The 18,952-nt window shown below is 64.0% G+C and overlaps 5 protein-coding genes across 5 annotated transcripts; 2 read left to right on the plus strand and 3 right to left on the minus strand.

The window, feature by feature from the left end:
- Positions 1-329: 329 nt before the first annotated feature.
- Positions 330-6,332, plus strand: ZBTB39 (zinc finger and BTB domain containing 39). Its single transcript, XM_065858774.2, has 2 exons — positions 330-416; positions 1,682-6,332. The coding sequence occupies exon 2, from the start codon at positions 1,791-1,793 to the stop codon at positions 3,927-3,929; it is 2,139 nt and encodes a 712-aa protein (XP_065714846.2). The 5' UTR covers positions 330-416; positions 1,682-1,790; the 3' UTR covers positions 3,930-6,332.
- Positions 6,333-6,549: 217 nt separating this feature from the next.
- GPR182 (G protein-coupled receptor 182) lies at positions 6,550-9,899 on the minus strand. Its single transcript, XM_065858784.2, has 2 exons — positions 9,421-9,899; positions 6,550-8,823 (listed from the first exon to the last, which is right to left on the minus strand). The coding sequence occupies exons 1-2, from the start codon at positions 9,623-9,625 to the stop codon at positions 7,724-7,726; spliced, it is 1,305 nt and encodes a 434-aa protein (XP_065714856.2). The 5' UTR covers positions 9,626-9,899; the 3' UTR covers positions 6,550-7,723.
- Positions 9,900-11,971: 2,072 nt separating this feature from the next.
- Positions 11,972-13,888, minus strand: LOC136113642 (retinol dehydrogenase 16-like). The gene is made up of 4 exons (XM_065858785.2): positions 13,238-13,888; positions 12,887-13,145; positions 12,360-12,523; positions 11,972-12,292 (listed from the first exon to the last, which is right to left on the minus strand). The coding sequence occupies exons 1-4, from the start codon at positions 13,719-13,721 to the stop codon at positions 12,072-12,074; spliced, it is 1,128 nt and encodes a 375-aa protein (XP_065714857.2). The 5' UTR covers positions 13,722-13,888; the 3' UTR covers positions 11,972-12,071.
- Positions 13,889-13,981: 93 nt separating this feature from the next.
- LOC136113644 (retinol dehydrogenase 7-like) lies at positions 13,982-15,831 on the minus strand. The gene is made up of 4 exons (XM_065858787.2): positions 15,219-15,831; positions 14,869-15,127; positions 14,472-14,635; positions 13,982-14,341 (listed from the first exon to the last, which is right to left on the minus strand). The coding sequence occupies exons 1-4, from the start codon at positions 15,532-15,534 to the stop codon at positions 14,121-14,123; spliced, it is 960 nt and encodes a 319-aa protein (XP_065714859.2). The 5' UTR covers positions 15,535-15,831; the 3' UTR covers positions 13,982-14,120.
- Positions 15,832-15,958: 127 nt separating this feature from the next.
- Positions 15,959-18,806, plus strand: PRIM1 (DNA primase subunit 1). Its single transcript, XM_065858798.2, has 13 exons — positions 15,959-16,178; positions 16,325-16,482; positions 16,554-16,660; positions 16,731-16,804; positions 16,934-17,070; positions 17,136-17,194; positions 17,473-17,582; positions 17,680-17,771; positions 17,845-17,986; positions 18,071-18,140; positions 18,230-18,315; positions 18,409-18,507; positions 18,593-18,806. The coding sequence occupies exons 1-13, from the start codon at positions 16,076-16,078 to the stop codon at positions 18,610-18,612; spliced, it is 1,257 nt and encodes a 418-aa protein (XP_065714870.2). The 5' UTR covers positions 15,959-16,075; the 3' UTR covers positions 18,613-18,806.
- Positions 18,807-18,952: the final 146 nt, after the last annotated feature.

Here is an 18,952-nt window from a genome sequence, read left to right on the forward strand (position 1 = left end):
GTCCGTGTCCCCGCCCGTACCCGTGTCCCCGTGTCTGTGTCCCGCCTGTATCCCCGTGCCCGTGTCCGTGTTCCTGTGGCCGTGCACCCGTGTTCGCGTCCTCGCCCGTGTCCATGTCCCCGTGCCCGTGTCCGTGTCCCCACCCGTGTCCCCGTGTCCGTGTCTCCGTGCCCGTGTCCCCGCGTCCATGCCCCTCCCTGTGTCCGTGTCTGTCTCACCGTGTCCGTGTCCGTGTCCCCGTGTCCGTGTCCCCGCCCGCGCCGGAGCCCCCGCCGCGTTCCTCCGGGCCGCGGGGTGGCGCTGTGTCCCCGCGGCGGCGGGCGGGCGGAAGGCGGCTCCGGCGGCGCCGGGGCGGACGGAGGGCGGGTCGGCGCCTTTGTGTGAGCCGAGCCGGGATGGTGCGGGGCGCCGGGCGGGTAAGCAGCGCCGCCGGCCCCGGGCTGCCCCGCGGGGCCCCGCTCCGAGCCCCGGGGGCTCCGCGCCGCCCTCCCGCCATGGGCTTCCCGGGGCTCCCGCCGGGGCCTCTTCCTGCCCCCCGCGCTCTTCTCGCCGCGGCCCCGGGCCCCTCGTTGCCCGCCGTGGGTCCCCCCGTTCCCCGCGTGGCTCCTCCGCTCCCCGGGGGTTCCCACCGCGATTCCCGCCGCGCCCCCCGCGCTGCTCCCGCTTCTCCCGAGGCGGCTTCGGGGGTCCCTGCCCGTCCCCCCCTCGCCGTCCGGGGCCTTTTCCTGCCCCCCGCTCCCTCCTCTGTTCCTTTTCCCTCCTGTCCCTCCCCGCAGGGACCCCAGCGCTGCTGGAACTGCCCCTCTAGAGCCCCTCCGATCATCCTCATCATCCTCGGGCAGGGCCCCCCCCGCCATCCCTCGGTGTCCCGGGGGGACCGTCCCCAGCTCCTCAGTGCCCCGTCCCCTCCTGCGAAGCCTGCGCTGGTTCCTGGGGTCGTTGTGCTCTGTCACGGGGTGGGGGGGAAAGGCATTTTTAGGGCTGAGCTCCTGGGGTAAGTTCAGGGGGTCCCTGGGTGGCCTGAGAGCAGGACAGGGTGACAAGGGCAGTGGGACAGGGTGGCAAGGGCAGCAGGACGGGCGGGAAGGCCGAGCTCAGGTGGGAATTGCCGGTGCTGAGAATACAAACCGGGCGGCTCCGGGGGCTCCGAATGATGCTGCGGGTGCCGGGGAGGCAGAGGAGCTGCCGAGACTCCACAGTGAGATCCCACCTGCAAACCGAGGGCACGGGAGTGCCCCGAAGCAAAGGTACCGAGCGGCGGTGGCTGCAGGAGACCCAGAGGCAAAACGACCAGCGTGTGGAGCCCAAACTGCACCCTCCGGGCAGGAGCGTTGGCCCTGGCTCAGGGATGGGGAGGCGGCTGCGCACCAGGCGCCGGTCGGGGCTCATTTTCAGAGCTGAGCGCGGCTGCACAGCAGAGGGACCTCCAGATAGAGGTGGCAACTTGAGGCCGTCGCTGGCAGAGCAAACGCCTTTTTACTTTGTCTGTTTGCACCTTTGTGCATCTCTTTGCTTCCCAAAGTCAGCCTGTGAAGTTACACCGTTAGTTTTAGTTGACCTCCATCTAAGCGGCTTATGCAGTCTGTTGCTCATCAGGAAGGTGGAAGATGTGAGGTATGACAAGAACGATGTTTCTTTGGTTGTCAAGGTATTAAACGCTTTGGCTTTTTCCTCTCTCTAGAGCCCCTTGCCCTGCCAGTTTCTGGATGCCGAGCGCCTCCTGCTCCCGCAGCTGATGAATGCGTGAAGAAGCAGCTGAGCAGGAAAGGGACACTTAAGCAGCTGCTAAGATGGGCATGAGGATCAAGTTGCACAGCACCAACCACCCCAACAACCTGCTGAAGGAACTCAACAAGTGCCGGCTCTCCGAGACCATGTGCGACGTCACCATCCTGGTGGGCACCCGCTCGTTCGCCGCGCACAAGGCCGTCCTGGCCTGCGCCGCCGGCTACTTCCAGAACCTCTTTCTGAACACGGGGCTGGACGCTGCTCGGACCTACGTGGTGGATTTCATCACGCCGGCCAACTTCGAGAAGATCCTCAGCTTCGTGTACACCTCGGAGCTCTTCACCGACCTCATCAATGTGGGCGTCATTTACGAGGTGGCCGAGCGGCTGGGCATGGAGGACCTGCTCAAGGCTTGCCACTCCACCTTCCCCGACCTGGAGAGCTCAGCCATCACCAAGCAACCCTCGCTGGCCGTGGGCGAGGGCCGCTCGGGTCCCCTGAGCAGCACCTCCTCGGACCAGAGCCACTCGCTGGGTGAAATCCGGGGCGCCGGGGAGCATTTTGGCCCCGAACGGAATTACATCTTGCACGGAGAAGCGGCCGCTGGCTACAAAGAGGATGACAGGAACGCGGCGATCGAAGCCAGCCAGGCTCTTCCCCTCCTGCATTCCCAACAGCCTCCCAAGACGGAGCAGGAGTCGGATCAGGGGCAGTTTGCTCCTGCGGCGAGCGTGGCTGCCCAACCCAGCCTGGCCGGGGTGAACATGGTTGTTCCAAACACCACAAGCTCCTGCCAGCAGTATAAGGTCCAGAGCAACGGTGACTACGGCAAGGGCGGCTTCTTTACCGCTGACGCTTCCCTGGACGTCTCCACGGGGAGCAACTCCTGTCCCAGCAACAGCGACCACTCCAAAGATCAAGCGTTTGGGCAGATGGACGAGCTACAGCTGGAGGATTTGGGGGACGACGAACTGCATTTCGAAGACGCCAGCGAGGAGCTGGGCCCGTCGGAAGAGGTGATTGAGCTGAGCGATGACAGCGAAGAGGAGCTGGCCTTTGAGAACGACAGCCGGGACAGCAAGGCCATGCCCTGCCAGGTGTGCAAGAAGGTCCTGGAGCCCAACATCCAGCTGATCCGCCAGCACGCCAGGGATCACGTCGATCTCCTCACCGGCAACTGCAAGGTCTGCGAAACCCACTTCCAGGACCGCAACTCCAGGGTCACCCACGTCTTGTCCCACATCGGCATCTTCCTCTTCTCCTGCGATATGTGCGAGACCAAGTTCTTCACGCAGTGGCAGCTGACGCTGCACCGCCGGGAAGGGGTGTTTGACAACAACGTCATCGTCCACCCCAGCGACCTGCTACCGGGGAAGGCCGCGGCGTTCGGGGGAGCGCCCGGCGCCGAGCTGGCGTGCGCTGCCTGCGGGAAGCCCTTGGCCAAGGATTTCCACACCGTCCGCAGCCACATCCTGGACCACGTGAACTTGAAAAGCCAGATGTGCGGCGTGTGCGACCAGAGGCACCTCAGCCTCTGCAGCCTGATGTGGCACACCCTGTCCCACCTGGGCATCGCCGTCTTCTCCTGCTCCGTGTGCGCCAACAGCTTTGTGGACCGGCAGCTCCTGGAGAAGCACTTGGCCGTCCACCAGAACGTGGAGGAGGCTCTTTTCCGCTGCCACTTCTGCGGGCAGAGCTTCAAGCTGGAGGCGGCGTATCGGTACCACGTCAGCCAGCACAAGTGCGGCGGCGGGCTGGACATCCGCCCCGGTTTCGGCGAACGGCTCCAGCCGCCGGGCTTGCAGAGGAGGCGGCTGCCGGAGGAGTTCCTGAGTGAAGATTTGGCGCTGCCCAGCCAGCCGGGCAACAGCAAGTACAGCTGCAAGGTCTGCGGGAAGAGATTCGCCCACACCAGCGAGTTCAACTACCACCGGCGCATCCACACCGGGGAGAAGCCGTACCAGTGCAAGGTGTGCCACAAGTTCTTCCGCGGCCGCTCCACCATCAAGTGCCACCTGCGGACGCACTCGGGGGCCCTCATGTACCGCTGCACGGTGTGCGGGCACTACAGCTCCACGCTCAACCTGATGAGCAAGCACATCGGCGTGCACAAGGGCAGCCTCCCCCCGGACTTCACCATCGAGCAGACTTTCATGTACATCATCCATTCCAAAGACGCGGAGAAAACCGCGGACAGCTGATGGGGCCGGCAAAGGAGCAAACGCTAATTACAGAAGCTGTGGAAAAAGTGTCATTTATTTTATTTAATGGTCAGGCGTCATGGATGGAATCCTCTTCTGTTTGGTTTATTTTTTTCGGCCTTGCCGGGGCTCTTTTTAGATTGGTGGCGTTGTACAAATTAACAGCACGTAAGCTACATCACTGTTTCAAGGAGTCTGTCGTGTTTACTTACCTCTGGTCCTGTTAGAGGCCATCGAGTTATGTGTTTTTAGCATTTCTCACTAGGTTTTGAATCTAGATCTATATTTTTTGTAACCTTTTAGCCCATTCGCCTAGGCTAACCCTCAGTTTGAGCTTGGCCACAAACTGATGCTGCTAAGATTTTCCACACCTGACCTCAGCGGAGAGGGACAGAGCCAGAGCAGGATGGTGCTGGACTCGGAGAGAAGGATCGAAAGGAAGAGAAAAATGGAAAGAAACGAAAACAAACGACTTGTTCTGGGCATCACTGGGGTTCTGCTGCTATTGCGAGGAGATGAGCAAAGTGTCGCAGCGTCGGTCGGGAGCGAGAAGCAGCGCGTGAGTGTGTGGGACCGGGAGGGTCGGAGGGGGGTTGTGGCCATGGGGGCAGCTCTGGCATCGCCACAGCTCCGCGATCGGCTCCGAGCGCTCTGCCCGTTGCCCAGGAGGAGCCGAAGAGCCAGAGCAGCGCGTCCTGTGGCCACTGGAAGCGGCGCCGCTGCGGATCCGGCGCGGTGAAGCTGTTGCCTTAACTCCCAAGAAGGTCCCTTTGCCAGGACGCTGCTCTCAACCCGAGGGGTTCGCCGCGTCCCGGCTGCGTCTCGCGGCAAACTATCGGCGCTCGTCCCTCGCCGAATTGCGCCGCGGCTTCGGCGGCCGCTCCGGGGCTCGGCCCCGTGTTTACCGCAGGAAGGGTGCGGATCGGCTCCTTCCCGTGTTGTCCTGCAGCGGGGCAGAGGTGGAGCCGAACAAACATTTCCGACGCCGCAGCACGAGTTCTGACTGCCCTTAGGTAACTCGTTCTACCTCACAAACAGGAAGCGCTCGGGGCTCTCGAGCCGCGGTCGTGGCGAACGGGCTCCGGCGCTTCTGTAAAGATAAGCTGTTACAAAACAAAACTAGTGATTTACAAACCCCGGCAGCTCATCCCGCTTTCCCCTCCCGGCGGAGGGACGAGCGGCGCGGGCCGGGGGGCCAGGAAGTCCTGGGGGCCGCTCTCCCCGCTCCGCTGTGGCCTTGGGCAAGTCACTTCACCCCTTTGCCTCAGTTTCCTCATCTGTAAAATGAGGGTGGTGACACTTGTGGTACGTACCTACCTCCTGGGAGCGCGGCGGAGCGAGACGCAAAGCGCCCGGCGACTGCTGATGTTGAGCATCCCCGGGAAGCGCCAGCTCCATCCTTTGCTGTTCCGTAGCAGTTCCTTGACGTGGCAGTGTTATTTTCCTCCTGTTTCCCCCAGTCCCTGTATTATCGGCCAGGTTTGGGGCCGGCTGCTGTCATCCCGGGGTTGTGACACTGCGCTTGGCCCCATTTCAGTGCCTGGAGCCTGATGTCTGCCGCCGGGGCTCTGGTTTGCAAACCTGTGACCGAGCAGTGTTAGCTCAGTGTTGGTAAGTTCAGAATAATTAATAATAATAATAATAATAAGTATTTTGAGCCCGCGCGGCGCAACGTGGGAACCGAGGTGGCGGCTCCTCGTGGTGTTATGGGGTTTGGCCACAACCTGCACTGCGCTGGATGAAGGACGAGGGGCCAACCGAGGCTTTGGAAACCACGTCCTTAGCGCCTCGGGACCCCCCTCGAGCGTCCCAAAAGCTCTGATGAGCTCTGGGACGGGGCGGGCGCTGCCGTGCGCGCGGAGCTAAGCTGTGAAGCAACAGCCTTTTGTGCACATGAACCAAAAAAGAGAAGCTTTTCCACTGAAACGCCAAGCGATGCCACCCTCGGGACGCCCACTCCGTGTTCTGGTTGGTTTGGGGGTGAAGGGGATGCACTCGGGCGTTGCAGCATCTTGGATTCTTTCCTGTGTTGTCAGGAATGGAGACCCCGACACAAAATCCCCCCGAAAGGCTTTGAGCTTGAGTTTATTCCCATTCCTCCAGCAAAGCTCAGTTTAATTCCCCCTTTCTCAAAGGATCCAGGTCTCTTATCACAATAATGAAGCAGAAGAAAGAACCAGAGTTGAATTGCTGTCTAACCTTTTTGTTAAGTTAATAGTAGGTACTGACCTCCTGATATTTAAGTGTTTACTATCTATTTGCTGTAAAGTTTTGTATATTTTGTAAACTTCCCCCCCTCCAAATAGTAGATGTCTAAAATCGTTGTACATCGGGTTCTTTTATACTCCATTGTTCAGCACAAAGTGTGGTTTTTATTTAGAATAATAAAACGGAAAACGTTGACCTCTTGTACCTCGCTTCTCTACAAAAACCCCATGGCTCTAAATGCACGGGTTGTCCTTTCTGTCTCTTCAGGAGAAACGGACACGGGAAGTGGTGAAGTTCACCCAGCGGGTTGGTTGGGGCTCTATGGGGGATCCAACCCCGATCGCCGCTGGGGCTGCGTGAGGGTTCATCTGAAGCCCATTGAGCCTGCGAACAAAGCTGCGATGCACGAGGAGAGCTTAAAATCATTATTTAATAGGTAAAATACCACGTTTTTACATATTTAAGTAACTCGAACTTGCGTATGGTGCTGCCCTGGTTATATCGCGTCTTTATCTCCCGCGTCCCATCGCCAGCGGTGTTGGGGATCAGACCCGCGGGTCACGTCTGCCCGAAGCTGCCGCCGCGTCCCCCGAATGGTTTGGGGGTTGTTCTGTGTAAGAGGCAGGTTGGGCTTGTTCTACCAGCACGGGAAGGAATGTCCATGTGCCCAAAGAGCCCTGAAGCCTTTAGAGATTTACCCGTTCCCGTCCCGTGACAACCACATTAACCCCCGATGGCTTCTCCCGCAGCCGGGACATCCTGCCCCCCCCGGCATCCTGTCCCCAGATCTGCTTATGCTTCACTTTTCTGGAAAAGCGTTTGCTTGGGCAGCTCAAGGCTCTTTGGTAGATTTATGGACCCCTTCCAGCGCCTGTCGCTGTTTCCCCTTCCCCTGCCCGGCGCTCGACCCACGGAGCAGGATCCGGAGAGCGAGGAGCATTCTGTGGATGCTCCGGTCCCTCCCGCAGCCCAAAGGACACTGGATATAGTGGGATGTGTCTCCTGCCTCAAACCACAAACTGGGAACCCCACTGGGAAGCAGCTGCGCCCAGTCCAACGAGGTTTTAAGCATCGCTCATTTACGGTTCGCGAATTGTTTCAGATCTGGAATCGTTTCAGATCCCCCCCTCGTTAGAGCTCGGGGCCGCGTCGCCGTCATTTCTGTGCGATCAGGAATCAGACTTTGGGGTGTTTGGGTCCATAGGGGTGAATTTCCTCTCCTGCTCAGGGCGGCATCGTGGGATTCGCGTGTGCAAGTGACAATCGGGGCTGTGGAGAAACTCGCGGTGATGGGACAGGACCGTGTGTCCCGGCCAGGTCAGGTCCCAGGGGACAGATTCGTGTTCAGGTTCCGAGCAGGCGGCGTAACGCGCTTCGTTACCACAAACGTCTCTTTTGGAGAACAAGAAACACCTCTTTCTCGCCTCCTTTCCGTAGCCGAACGAGCCGGCACACGGGAGGCGCCATGTCCGTGGCTCCCGCGCCCCCTCGCTCCACCATCAACCAAGACGCGTTGTCCAAAAGCTCATCACTAGGAGCAATGATCCCGACGCCCCCCGGCGATGAGCAGGAGAGTCCGACCCCTCTTAATTAGCGTTGTTGTCCTTGGTGATGACTATGGAGTGCTGCGTGGTGGAGGACGAGCTCCCGGCGCCCTTGGCGCTGCCTTGGTCCTTGGGGACGTACTTGACCACGGCGGAGACGAGCTTGGTGCGGAAGTTCTTGCTGAGGAAGTTGTAGAGGACGGGGTTGAGCACGCAGTGCAGCAGCGTGAAGCAGTCGATGATGTCGTAGAAGAAGTAGAGGAAGTTGGCGAAGGCGCAGTGGAGGATGATGTGGTTGCCATCGAGGGTGAGGAGCGTCAGCATGATGTGGAAGGGCAGCCAGCTGACGAGGAAGACGGCGATGTAGGCGTAGATGAGCAGGCAGTGCTTCCCGCTCTCCGGCTTGCTGCGCCTGATGAACCGGGCCGTCAGGACGTTGAAGACGGCGATGATGGGGAAGGGGATGAGGAACCCGATGGTGGTGGTGGCCAAGCTGACCGCCAGCGCCCACTCATCGTAGGTCTCGAAGGGGGCCATGAAGATGCAGATGGGATCCCCGGTGTTGACCAACTGCATGTGGGCGACCTCCAGGAACGGGATGGCCGCCGCCAGCACCCAGCTGCAGGCGCACACGACGCGGCGCGCGCGGTGCTGGTGCCGGCGCCAGAACAGGGAGGAGCTGGTCAGGGACACGTAGCGATCCACGCTCAGGCAGGTGAGGAAGAAGATGCTGGCGTACATGTTGGCGAAGTAGAAGTAGTGGGTGAAGCGGCAGAGGAAGCTGCCCCAGAGCCAGGTGTAATCCAGCATCACCTCCAGCATCCAGACGGGCAGCGAGAGCAGCACCCCCAGGTCGGCCACCGCCATGTTGATGATGTAGAGGTTGACCAAGCTCTTGTTGCCCCGCGTCTGCCAGTTCACCCAGATGACCAGGAGGTTCTCCACCAAGCCCACCACGAAGATGACCAGGTAAAGGATGAAGAGGACCACCCGCTTGACGTTCTCATCCAGGCTGAACTCGCAGAAGGTGTAGGTGTGGTTGAGGAGGTGGAACAGCTCGGACCAGTTGTGGTAGTCGCCGTACTCGCTCAGGACGGCGTGCGGCTCGGCGGGGACCGTGGTCGCCTCGGCCATCCTGGCAGCTGTGGGGACGGGGAGAGCATCGAGCCACGTCCGACCACAACCTCACGTCCCAGGCAAAACGCAACACAACCACGAGCTGCCCGTGTCCCCCCATGTCCCCACGCGTGCTGGCTGTGCCCCGTCCCTCAGTTGTCACCTAGGACCAGGGACAGGCAGCACCAGGGACCAGCGGAGGGGACCCAACCCCAGCTGTGCCACCTACACAGGTGCCCGCGTGGTTAAACGTCCTGGTGATGGTGTCTGCTCAGCTCCACGCCAGCACAACCCCCGTCCCCCTCGCTCTGCCCGTCCCGCAGCTGCGTCACCGGGAGCCCTTTGGGACTTGCAGGTAGGTGACAAAATTATAAACTTAAGGGAAACGCGGTTGACCTTAACATCCTTTCATTGCCCCAGGCGTGAGAGCTCTGATCGTGGCACAGCCGCCCTCACGGACCCGTCCAGCCCGGTGCTGCTGGACGAGCTCGCACAACCCACAGTGCCCGGGGGGAATAACCCGGGACAACGGCCGCCCCCGCCCGCTCCCGAAACCGTGGGGACAGCAGAGCAACCCCCGGGCTCCTTGACCTCCCGCCCTCGTTGTGGGTCCCCAGAGGTACCTGGGGGAGCGCGGACAGACGGACGCGGTGGGGAGGGCGCGGGTTGCCCACCGGCGACGGAGCAAAGCGGCTGCTCGGGATCCTTTCGGTTGGGCGGCTCGGACGCCTCTGGGAGCCACGGGGCTCGGGGGGGGGCTCGGTGGCCGCTTCCCGGCAGGAAATGACCGTGGTGGCCCCACATCCTGCGCCAGCCCCTCCGTGACATGTCACCGGGTTTCCAGCCCGGGACTCAGCTCCCGTTTGGTGGAGGCGCTGGGCAGGTGTCGATGCCGGAGCTGCGGGTGCTCGGGGATGGAGTGGGACCCCCCCGGGCCAGTCCTGTCACCCCCATGGGGTTGAAAATACAACAAGGGCAAGTGTAGAGTCTTGTGTATGGGTAGGAACAACCCCAGGTTCCAGTGTAAGCTGGGAATGAGCTGTTGGAGCGGTGAAAAGGGAGCTGGGGGTCCTGGGGACAGCAGGGTGAGCATGAGCCAGCACTGGGCCCTTGTGGCCAGGGAGCCAATGGGACCTGGGGTGGGTTAGAAGGGGGTGGTCAGTAGGTCAGAGAGGTTCTCCTGCCCCTCTGCTCTGCCCTGGGGAGACCACACCTGGAATCTTGTGTCCAGTTGTGGCCCCTCAGCTCCAGAAGGACAGGGAACTGCTGGAGAGAGTCCAGCGCAGCCACCAAGATGCTGGAGGGAGTGGAGCATCTCCCGTGTGAGGAAAGGCTGAGGGAGCTGGGGCTCTGGAGCTGGAGAAGAGGAGACTGAGGGGGGACTCATTCCTGGGGATCAATATGGAAAGGGGCAGTGTCAGGAGGATGGAGCCAGGCTCTTCTGGGTGACACCCAGTGACAGGACAAGGGGCAATGGGTGCAAACTGGAACACAGGAGGTTCCACTTAAATATGAGCAGAAACTTGTTCGTGGTGAGGGCGGCAGAGCCTGGCCCAGGCTGCCCAGGGGGGTTGTGGAGTCTCCTTCTCTGCAGACATTCAAACCCGCCTGGTTCCTGTGGAACCTCAGCTGGGTGTTCCTGCTCCATGGGGGGATTGCACTGGATGAGCTTTCCAGGTCCCTTCAACCCCGAACACTCTGGGATCCTATGCCCGGCTCAGGGCTGGATCCTGCCCAGATCCTGCTGTGACCGTGGGCAGGAGGGAAAACGCGTCTGGGATGGACGCGGCTCCGCTGGGTCCCCCCGTCTTTGGGGGTGCTGAGGGCTTGGGGTGAACATGACATTGACTGGCCCTGATGCTCCCGTGATGCCGCAGTGAGCTCAGTGTATTGGGGGGAAAAAGGGCTGAAAAGGGACCATCTCTGCAGCTCAGCGCTCCCATCGCCCTAGGCGGTGCTGGAAACACCTCTGCCTGCGCAGCAATTAATCCCGGAGCGGTGATTGCCCGAACGGGGAAGGGAGGGGGCCCAGACCTCACCCAGCGCTGGGGAGGGGGCTGACAGGCAGAAAATTTTGCATGGGGCTGCAAGTCCTGCGAAACAATTGCAGGAAATCTCCTTTTCGAGCGCAGACAAGACGCTGCGATCAACAATCGGCTCGGAAGGAAGGCACGGCCGGCGCGGGGAAGCACGAGGGCACTGATAAGTTGGGTCCCACAACAACAGCCCCGCGCAGGTACCAGCGCCGGCAGCACCGCGGCCCCGCGGCGCAAACAGGAACCGGCAGCTTTGTTATGGCCCCGGCGTGGGATTCGGGGATGGGGGTCGGATTCAGGGACAAGGGTCAGATTTGGGGACGGGGGTTGGATTTGGGGACGGGGGTCGGATTGGCGGATGGGTGTCGGATTTGGGGATGGGGATTGGATTCAGGGGCAAGGGTCAGATTCGGGGATGGGGGTTGGATTTGGAGATGGGGGTTGGATTTGGGGATGAGGGTCGGATTTGGGGATGAGGGTCAGATTCAGGGACGAGGGTCAGATTCAGGGATGGGGGTCGGATTCGGGGATGGGGGTTGGATTTGGGGATGGGGGTCAGATTTGGGAATGGGGATTGGATTTGGGGATGGGGGTTGGATTTGGGGATGGAGGTTGGATTCAGGGACAAGGGTCAGATTTGCGAATGGGGGTTGGATTCAGGGACGAGGGTCGGATTTGGGGATGGGGGTTGGATTTGGGGATGGGGGTCGGATTTGGAGATGGGGGTCAGATCTGGGGATGGGGATTGGATTCAGGGACGGGAGTCGGATTCGGGGACGGGGATCAGATTCGGAGGTGGGGGTCAGGTTCAGGGATGGGGGTCGGATTCGGGGACGGGGGTCGGATTCGGGGACGGGGGTCGGATTCGGGGACGGGGGTCACACAGGGTGGCTCGGACGCCGTTCTCTTTCTATTTAACACCTGGGTAAACCCTCACGCCGAACCCTTGGATGGTGAACGCCACGGGTGTTGCCGCCCTTTGCCGTCGGGGTTTGTGCGGGGGCTGCTGAGCCCGGCGAGGTTGGGAGCATCGAGTGCTCTGGGCTGGTTTGCTAAGCCGGGTAAAGCTTTGTGGGCTGGGCAAACAGCTGTGGCACCGCCGGCACAAGCTCCTTGCACAAGGAGCCGCGCTGGCAGAGCAAGTTGCCACGGCGGAGTCACCGCGAGCAGCCCTTTGTTTGCACCAGCTTTATTGAGCCCGTGGGCGCCGTGTCCCCATTCTGGTGTGCTGGCCGTCCTCAGGGTGTCCCCGCGGCCGGGAGGCGCAGCAAGAGGCCGATGGCGGCGTCGGCGAGCCAGGCCGGGCAGTAGCTGAGCGGCAGCAGCAGCAGCCGCGCGTCCCAGCCCACGGCGTAGCGGCTGCGGGGCCGGCGGGACAGCAGCGCGTGTGCCACGGTGCCGGTGACGCGCGACAGCCGGGAGCTGCTCAGCCGGTGCAGCAGGACGGTGCTCCTGGCGTCTGGGGGGACAGAGCGGGGTCACCGCGGCACGCCGGCCGCACCGGGGCCACGCGGGGAGGGACTCACAGGACTCCAGGTAGTGGTGGCCATAGGCAGCCTGGGTCTCCGCCGGGAGCCGCTCCCAGAGGCGCTGGTAGCCGGTCAGCACCGCCGCGGGGTCCGTCATCGCCGTCCGGAAGCCGCCGGGTTCGATGATGGAGACCTGCACCCCGAAGGAACGCATCTCGCGCCTGGGTGGGGAAGGGACGTCAACCCCATGGATGGAGCCGCCATCCCCAGCCTTTAACCCCTCATTAGCCCATCATCCCCAGGGTGCGTCAGGGGAGCCCCGTCCTTGCTCAGCGGTTCTCAAAACCCTTCCGCCAGTTGCACAACGGCTGCTCCAGCGCTTTCCCAACCCGTGGGCGACAGTGTTGGTATTTCACAAGCCCCCTTCCCTGGCTCTAGAGGGAAGGAGGAGAGTGGGTGCAGCATAAAACCCAGCGTGGGGAAAGTGGGGCAGAGCCGGCGGCGCATCCGCCCCCGCCAACGCACACCGGGCTGCCGGACCAGCTCCGGCACGGGGCAGCACCGGCCGACCGCCGCTGCCATACCTCAGGCTGTCGGAAAAGGCCTCCACGCCGAACTTGGAGACGCAGTAGCCCCCGCCGAAGGCAGCGACGCGGCCCATCACGCTGGCCACGTTGACCACGCGGCCCCGCGCCCGCCGCACCAGCGGCAGGAGGCTCAGCGTCACCTCGATGAGCCCCAGCAGGTTGACGTCCAGCACCTTGGCAAAGTCAGCCTTGCTCAGCCACTCGTTGGGGGCGGCGGGGACGGCGGTGCCTGCGTTGTTCACCAGCCCCCAGAGACCTGGCGGAGGGGACGGGGTGACCCGGAGCCACCCGTGGGGCGGCACAGGAGGGGCGGCACAGGTGACGATGGGGACGACCGCCCCGTCCTACCTCGCTCCCCCACGTGCTCCCGGACCCAGGCGGCGGCGGCGGCCACGCTCTGGCTGGAGGTGACGTCCAGCAGGACGGTCTGCAGGCGCGGGGAGGCGGCCGCCCGCAGCTCGGCGGCCCCGCGCTCGCCCAGGCAGGCGGCCAGCACCTGCAGCCCCCGCGCGTCCAGCGCCCGCGCCAGCGCGTTCCCGAAGCCGCTGTCGCAGCCCGTGATCAGCACGAACTTCTCTGGCAGCCCCGGCACCGTCTGCCGCTCCCGGTGCCAGCGCCGCAGCACAAAAAGCGCGATCAACGCTGCCACCACGTACAGCCACATCCTCGGTACCGGCACCGGTCTCTGTGCAACCCGCGGTTGTGTCTGTGCCATATATATAGCGAGCAGCGCAGAGCGCCAGCCCCAGCACGGCCACTGGTGGGAGAGCCGGTTACTGGGATGGCTCTGGGGGAGAGGTGGGATTGCAGCAGCACCTGGCGAAGGTTTCATGTCCCCATTGCAATCCCTGGCCTCTCCTGGCACAGCCAGGGGCTGCCCGGCCCCATTGCTGCAGGGAAACCCACCCCGGTTTGCATGGGTCTGGTTTTATGGCGTGTGGCAACTCCCGGAGCGTGGGCTCGGGCCAGCGCGGCTCTCACAGCCCGGCAGGGGCTGGAACGGGCGCTCGGGGAACAGCCGGACACCCCGCGAGCTGCCGCGGTGCCACCGGTGCCGGTTCCTTCAGAGGGGCAGGGACGCTGATGCGGTGCTGAGGACGAACACCAAACCCCACCCGGCCGGCAGCCGGCGTTATCTTTATTCAGCAGCAAAGGTTATCAGGCCTACATCGAGTTAGAAACTGGGGAACCTACAGGCATGACCGCAGCTGCGGGTGACGCCGGATCCCGCCTACGCGGCTCCCAAGGCGGGTTTGGGCCGGGACCTGGTGAGCACGACGTCGGCGAGCGCGGACGGGAGGTAGCTGAGCGGGATGAAGAACAGCTTGGCGTCCCAGCCCGCCGAGTAGCGGCTGCGCGGGCAGCGGCTGGTGAGCGCGTGCTCCATGCAGCTCGTCACCGCGCGCACGTCGCGGCTGCAGCTCCCCTGCGCGTTCCGCAGCAGCGCCAGGTCTGCAGGGACACAACGCGGCGCTCGCGCTGCTGCTACGGGAGCATCGGGGGTGACGGGGCGGCGGGACACGCCGGGAACGTGCCGCGTGGCGGGAAACAGCACCGCTTACCCGCCGGGTGAGGTACTTACGCTCCTTCAAGTATTTCTCCCCGTAAGCTGCTTTGATTTCTTCCGGGAGTCTCTCCCAACTGGAAATTATACTGTCCTCCAGTATCTTTGAGCTGATGATCTCTGTCCTGAAGTAGCCGGGCTCGATCACGCTGACCTTCACCCCAAAGTCACGCATCTCGAGCCTGGAAGGGATGGAGCACCATGAGCAAAGCCAAGCTGGGAACCGCGGAGCCATTGCCCCGGGCAAGGTCCGAGGGGGACGGCTGTGCCAGGGCAGCCGGCGTGGCCACAGCCTCTCCGGGGAGTTATTTGGCATGGGAACGAAACGAGACCTCTGCCAAGGCTTTGTTTTCCCTTTCCCCAGGTAACCCGTGCGGCGGGGAAACCGGGGCCATGTCTGCTACACCGGACTTACCGGAGGCCGTCGGAAAAGGCCTCCACGCCGAACTTGGAGACGCAGTAGCCCCCGCCGCAGGCAGCGATGCGGCCCATCACGCTGGCCACATTGACCACGCGGCCCCGCGCCCGCCGCACCAGCGGCAGGAGGCTCAGCGTCACCTCGATGAGCCCCAGCAGGTTGACGTCCAGCACCTTGGCAAAGTCAGCCTTGCTCAGCCACTCGTTGGGGCCGGCGGGGATGGCGGTGCCCGCGTTGTTCACCAGCCCCCAGAGACCTGGCGGAGGGGACGGGGTGACCTGGAGCCACCCGTGGGGCGGCACAGGAGGCCGGCACAGGTGACGATGGGGACGACCGCCCCGTCCTACCTCGCTCCCCCACGCGCTCCTGGACCCAGGCGGCGGCGGCGGCCACGCTCTGGCTGGAGGTGACGTCCAGCAGGACGGTCTGCAGGCGCGGGGAGGCGGCCGCCCGCAGCTCGGCGGCCCCGCGCTCGCCCAGGCAGGCGGCCAGCACCCGCAGCCCCCGCGCGTCCAGCGCCCGCGCCAGCGCGTTCCCGAAGCCGCTGTCGCAGCCCGTGATCAGCACGAACTTCTCCGACAGCCCCGGCACCATCTGCCGCTCCCGGTGCCAGCGCCACAGCAGGAACAGCGCGGTCAGCGCTGCCACCACGTACAGCCACATCCTCGGTACCGGCACCGGCGGCTGAGCGGCTCTGGCCTGGCTTTGGTCTTGCCCGTGTGGCACCCGCTAATGATTAATTAGCGCGGGGTCATCAGTGGTGCAAAGACCTTGGGGCCGTAGGGGCCGCCGGCACCACCAGGCTCCGGGCAGCTCCGCCCCATCTGTTGTGACCCCGGGTGCTGTCCCGGTGCGCTTGTCCGGGCCCGCGGCTGCAGCTCCGCCCCGGGGCGCCGCTCCGGCTCCAACCGCGTCGTTTCGGGTCCGATCGCAGCCGCGGGGCCCCCAGGGGATCGTTAACCCGGAGCGGCGCAGCGCCCGCGGGCACCGCTCGGACCCCGGGACCGTGGGGCACCGCTCGGACCCCGCGATCCGGGAACCCCCGCACACCCCCCCGCTCTGATCCTCGGTTCCCCCGGTGCTTTGTGCCCCGCGCTGTGTCCCGAACCCCGCGCTGCCCCGGGACCGCCCCTCCCCGGGGCCGGACTACAACTCCCGGCGGCCCCCGGGCCGGTCCCTCCGCTTCCCGCCGCCGTTTCCCGCCATGGCGCCGTTCGAACCGGCGGCGCTGCCCGAGCTGCTCCCGGTCTTTTACCGGCGGCTCTTCCCGCACGGCGCCTACGGCCGCTGGCTCAGCTACGGCGGCGGTGAGAGGGGCGGGGACCCCGGGACCGGCTCCCGGTGGATGCGCTGCCCGGGACACCGCGGGGATCGGGGAATGGGGGACCGGGGGGACTCAGGGGTGCGGGGAGGGGGTGTCCCTGCTCTCAGCCCGGCCCCCCGCTCCCCGCAGCCGTCAAGAACTATTTCCAGCTGCGGGAATTCTCCTTCACGCTGCGGGACGATGTTTACCTGCGCTTCCAGTCGTTCGGCAGCCCCCAGGAGCTGGAGCGGGAGCTGCAGCGCATCAACCCCTACAAGATCGACATCGGGGCCGTCTATTCCCACCGGGTGAGTCCCGACCCTCCCTCCCCGGGGGACGCAGCCACCGGGGTCCCCGCTGAGCCCGTTCCATCCCACAGCCCAACCAGCACAACACGGTGCACCTGGGCGCCTTCCAGCCGCAGGAGAAGGAGCTGGTGTTCGACATCGACATGACGGACTACGACGACGTGCGGACGTGCTGCAGGTGCGTGGGCAGAACACGGGGTGGGACAAAGGGGGCGCGGAGCATCCTGACCCCCGCGCTCTTCCCGCAGCTCCGCCGACATCTGCGCCAAGTGCTGGACCCTGATGACCATCGCCGTGCGCGTCATCGACCGCGCGCTCGTGGGTGAGAGGCTCGGGGATGCATCCTGACTGTGCTTTGCCCCACAGCAACACCCTGACTGCGAACCGGGAGGGGGGGTTGTGGCACTGGGGGGCACCACATCGCATCCCGACACCGGCTGTTCCCCTGCAGAGGACCTGGGCGTGCGGCACCGGCTGTGGGTGTACTCGGGCCGGCGGGGCGTCCACTGCTGGGTGTGCGACGACGCGGTGCGGAAATGGTCCCCGGCGCTGCGAGCGGCCACCGTGGAGTACCTGAGCCTGGTGAAGGTGGGTACGGGGGCGCCGGGGACCCCCTGCCCGCCCCCCGGCCCTGAACGCCGCTGTGTCCCCAGGGCGGAGCGGAGACGGTGAAGAAGGTGAACCTGTGCGAGCCCATCCACCCCTTCATCAGGTGCGTGGGGACCCCCGGTTGTGGGGTAGAATCATAGAATCAATTTGGTTGGGTGACACCCTCGGGGTCACCGATAACCCAACGTTAGCGCTAAACCATGTCCCCAAAAAAACTTGTCTATGCGCTTTTAAACCCCACCAGGGATGGTGAATCCACCGTTGCCCTGGGCAGCCTGTTCGATGCCCAACAGCCCTTTCTGCGTAGAATGTTTACCATATGTCCAACCTAAACGTCCCTTGTCACAACCCATGGTTGACCCTTTCCCCGCCGCTCTGCAGGCGCTCGGTCGGTGTGGTGGAGAAATACTTCAAGGCGTACGCGCTGGTGGGCCAGGACATCCTGGGCAGCCCGGAGAGCTGGGACAAGGTGCTGGCGCTCGTTCCGGATGATATCCTTCACGCCTTGGGTCTGCTGGGTGTGGAGGGGGGCTCTGCATGGGGGGAACGGGACTGGTGGGATCCGCCATCAGCCTTGACCGTGGCCACAGCACCGGGAGCCGCTGCAGAGCGAGTTCCCCAAGAAGCGGGACTCGGTGCAGCGCTGGGCGCTGCTCAAGGACCGCATGGAGCGGACGCGGGTGAGTGGGGGCCCCGGGTGGGGTTGGGGGCTCCCATGGGCCCCCCCTGACGCGTCTGTCCCCACGGCGGCAGGCGGCGGCCGGGAAGGGCGCCACACCGTGCTACGCGGACTGGGAGATCATGCTGCAGTACTGCTTCCCCCGCCTCGACATCAACGTCAGCAAAGGCGTGGGCCACCTGCTCAAGAGCCCCTTCAGCGTGCACCCCAAAACAGGTGGGGCTGGGGGCCCGCGGGACCCACACCCCCCGGGGACCCCCGTGGCCGGGCACCCCCCGCCGTGAGTCCCCTCTCTCGCAGGTCGCATTTCGGTGCCGTTGGATCTGCAGAGGCTGGACCAGTTTGACCCGTTCGCTGTCCCCACCATCAGGTATGTGAGCGGGTTTTGGGGGTCCCAGGGGGGCTGGCAGCCCCTGCCGTGTCCCGCTATGTCCCACCATGTCCCACCATGTCCCACAGCTCCCTGTGCCACGAGCTGGACACAGCTGGCGATGCCGGGGAGCAGGAGGACAGCGGCGAGACGGAGCCCAAGCGCCGTGTGCGGGGTGAGCAGGGGAGGTCCGGGGTGAGCAGGGGGGGTCCGGGGTGAGTGGGGGGTCCCCCTGCCCTACTCCTGCTCAACCCCCGAATTCCCCCAGACTACAAGAAGACCAGCCTGGCGCCCTACGTGCGGCTGCTGGAGCAGTTCGTGGAGGAGATGGAGCGCGCCCGGCGGGGCGAGCGGCTCCGGCGGAGCGGTGAGGGGCAGAGGGGACCCCGAGGGGGACCCCGGCTCTGAGAAACCACTTTTTCTATTAAATGGTCCATTTCTCCTCCCTGCAGACCTGCAAGGCGACTTCTGAGGTCTCGAGGACCCCAGTCCTGGGCATGGGGACACTGAGGACTCTGCTGTTGTCACCTGCACCGGCCGTGGGGTCCCAGTGCCATAAGCAAGGACCCCAGGGCTGGTGGCCGCCCGACCCCACGGACCCTTCACAGTTCTTGTACCTTTTGTATCTTTTCTACATAAAAACCATTAAAAGTCTCTGTCACCCCAGCGCCTGCACCTGGGGACGCGCCGAGGCGGGAGGGAGATGGAGCTGGTCCCGCGGGAGAGCTGGGGGACCCTGCCTCCCGTACCCCACACGGGGGTCCCTGCCCCCCTACCCCACCCCGGTGGTCCCTGTCCCCCGCACCCCCCCG

This window comes from Patagioenas fasciata, chromosome 28 (genome assembly GCF_037038585.1).
Source record: "Patagioenas fasciata isolate bPatFas1 chromosome 28, bPatFas1.hap1, whole genome shotgun sequence".
NCBI classification, from domain to species: domain Eukaryota; kingdom Metazoa; phylum Chordata; class Aves; order Columbiformes; family Columbidae; genus Patagioenas; species Patagioenas fasciata.

Coding starts and splice junctions, on each gene's coding strand:
- LOC136113644 (XM_065858787.2), bottom strand. CDS start 15,534: ATGTGGCTGTACGTGGTGGCAGCGCTGACCGCGCTGTTCCTGCTGTGG. Junction 15,128..15,218: donor GGAGCGCGTGGGGGAGCGAG/GTAGGACGGGGC, acceptor CCCCTCCGCCAG/GTCTCTGGGGGCTGGTGAAC. Junction 14,636..14,868: donor GCCTTTTCCGACGGCCTCCG/GTAAGTCCGGTG, acceptor CATCCCTTCCAG/GCTCGAGATGCGTGACTTTG.
- PRIM1 (XM_065858798.2), top strand. CDS start 16,076: ATGGCGCCGTTCGAACCGGCGGCGCTGCCCGAGCTGCTCCCGGTCTTT. Junction 16,805..16,933: donor CATCGACCGCGCGCTCGTGG/GTGAGAGGCTCG, acceptor GTTCCCCTGCAG/AGGACCTGGGCGTGCGGCAC. Junction 17,195..17,472: donor CCCATCCACCCCTTCATCAG/GTGCGTGGGGAC, acceptor GCCGCTCTGCAG/GCGCTCGGTCGGTGTGGTGG.
- GPR182 (XM_065858784.2), bottom strand. CDS start 9,625: ATGTCACGGAGGGGCTGGCGCAGGATGTGGGGCCACCACGGTCATTTC. Junction 8,824..9,420: donor GTCTGTCCGCGCTCCCCCAG/GTACCTCTGGGG, acceptor CCGTCCCCACAG/CTGCCAGGATGGCCGAGGCG.
- LOC136113642 (XM_065858785.2), bottom strand. CDS start 13,721: ATGAAACCTTCGCCAGGTGCTGCTGCAATCCCACCTCTCCCCCAGAGC. Junction 12,524..12,886: donor GCCTTTTCCGACAGCCTGAG/GTATGGCAGCGG, acceptor TTCCCCACCCAG/GCGCGAGATGCGTTCCTTCG. Junction 12,293..12,359: donor CCACCACTACCTGGAGTCCT/GTGAGTCCCTCC, acceptor CTGTCCCCCCAG/ACGCCAGGAGCACCGTCCTG.
- ZBTB39 (XM_065858774.2), top strand. CDS start 1,791: ATGGGCATGAGGATCAAGTTGCACAGCACCAACCACCCCAACAACCTG.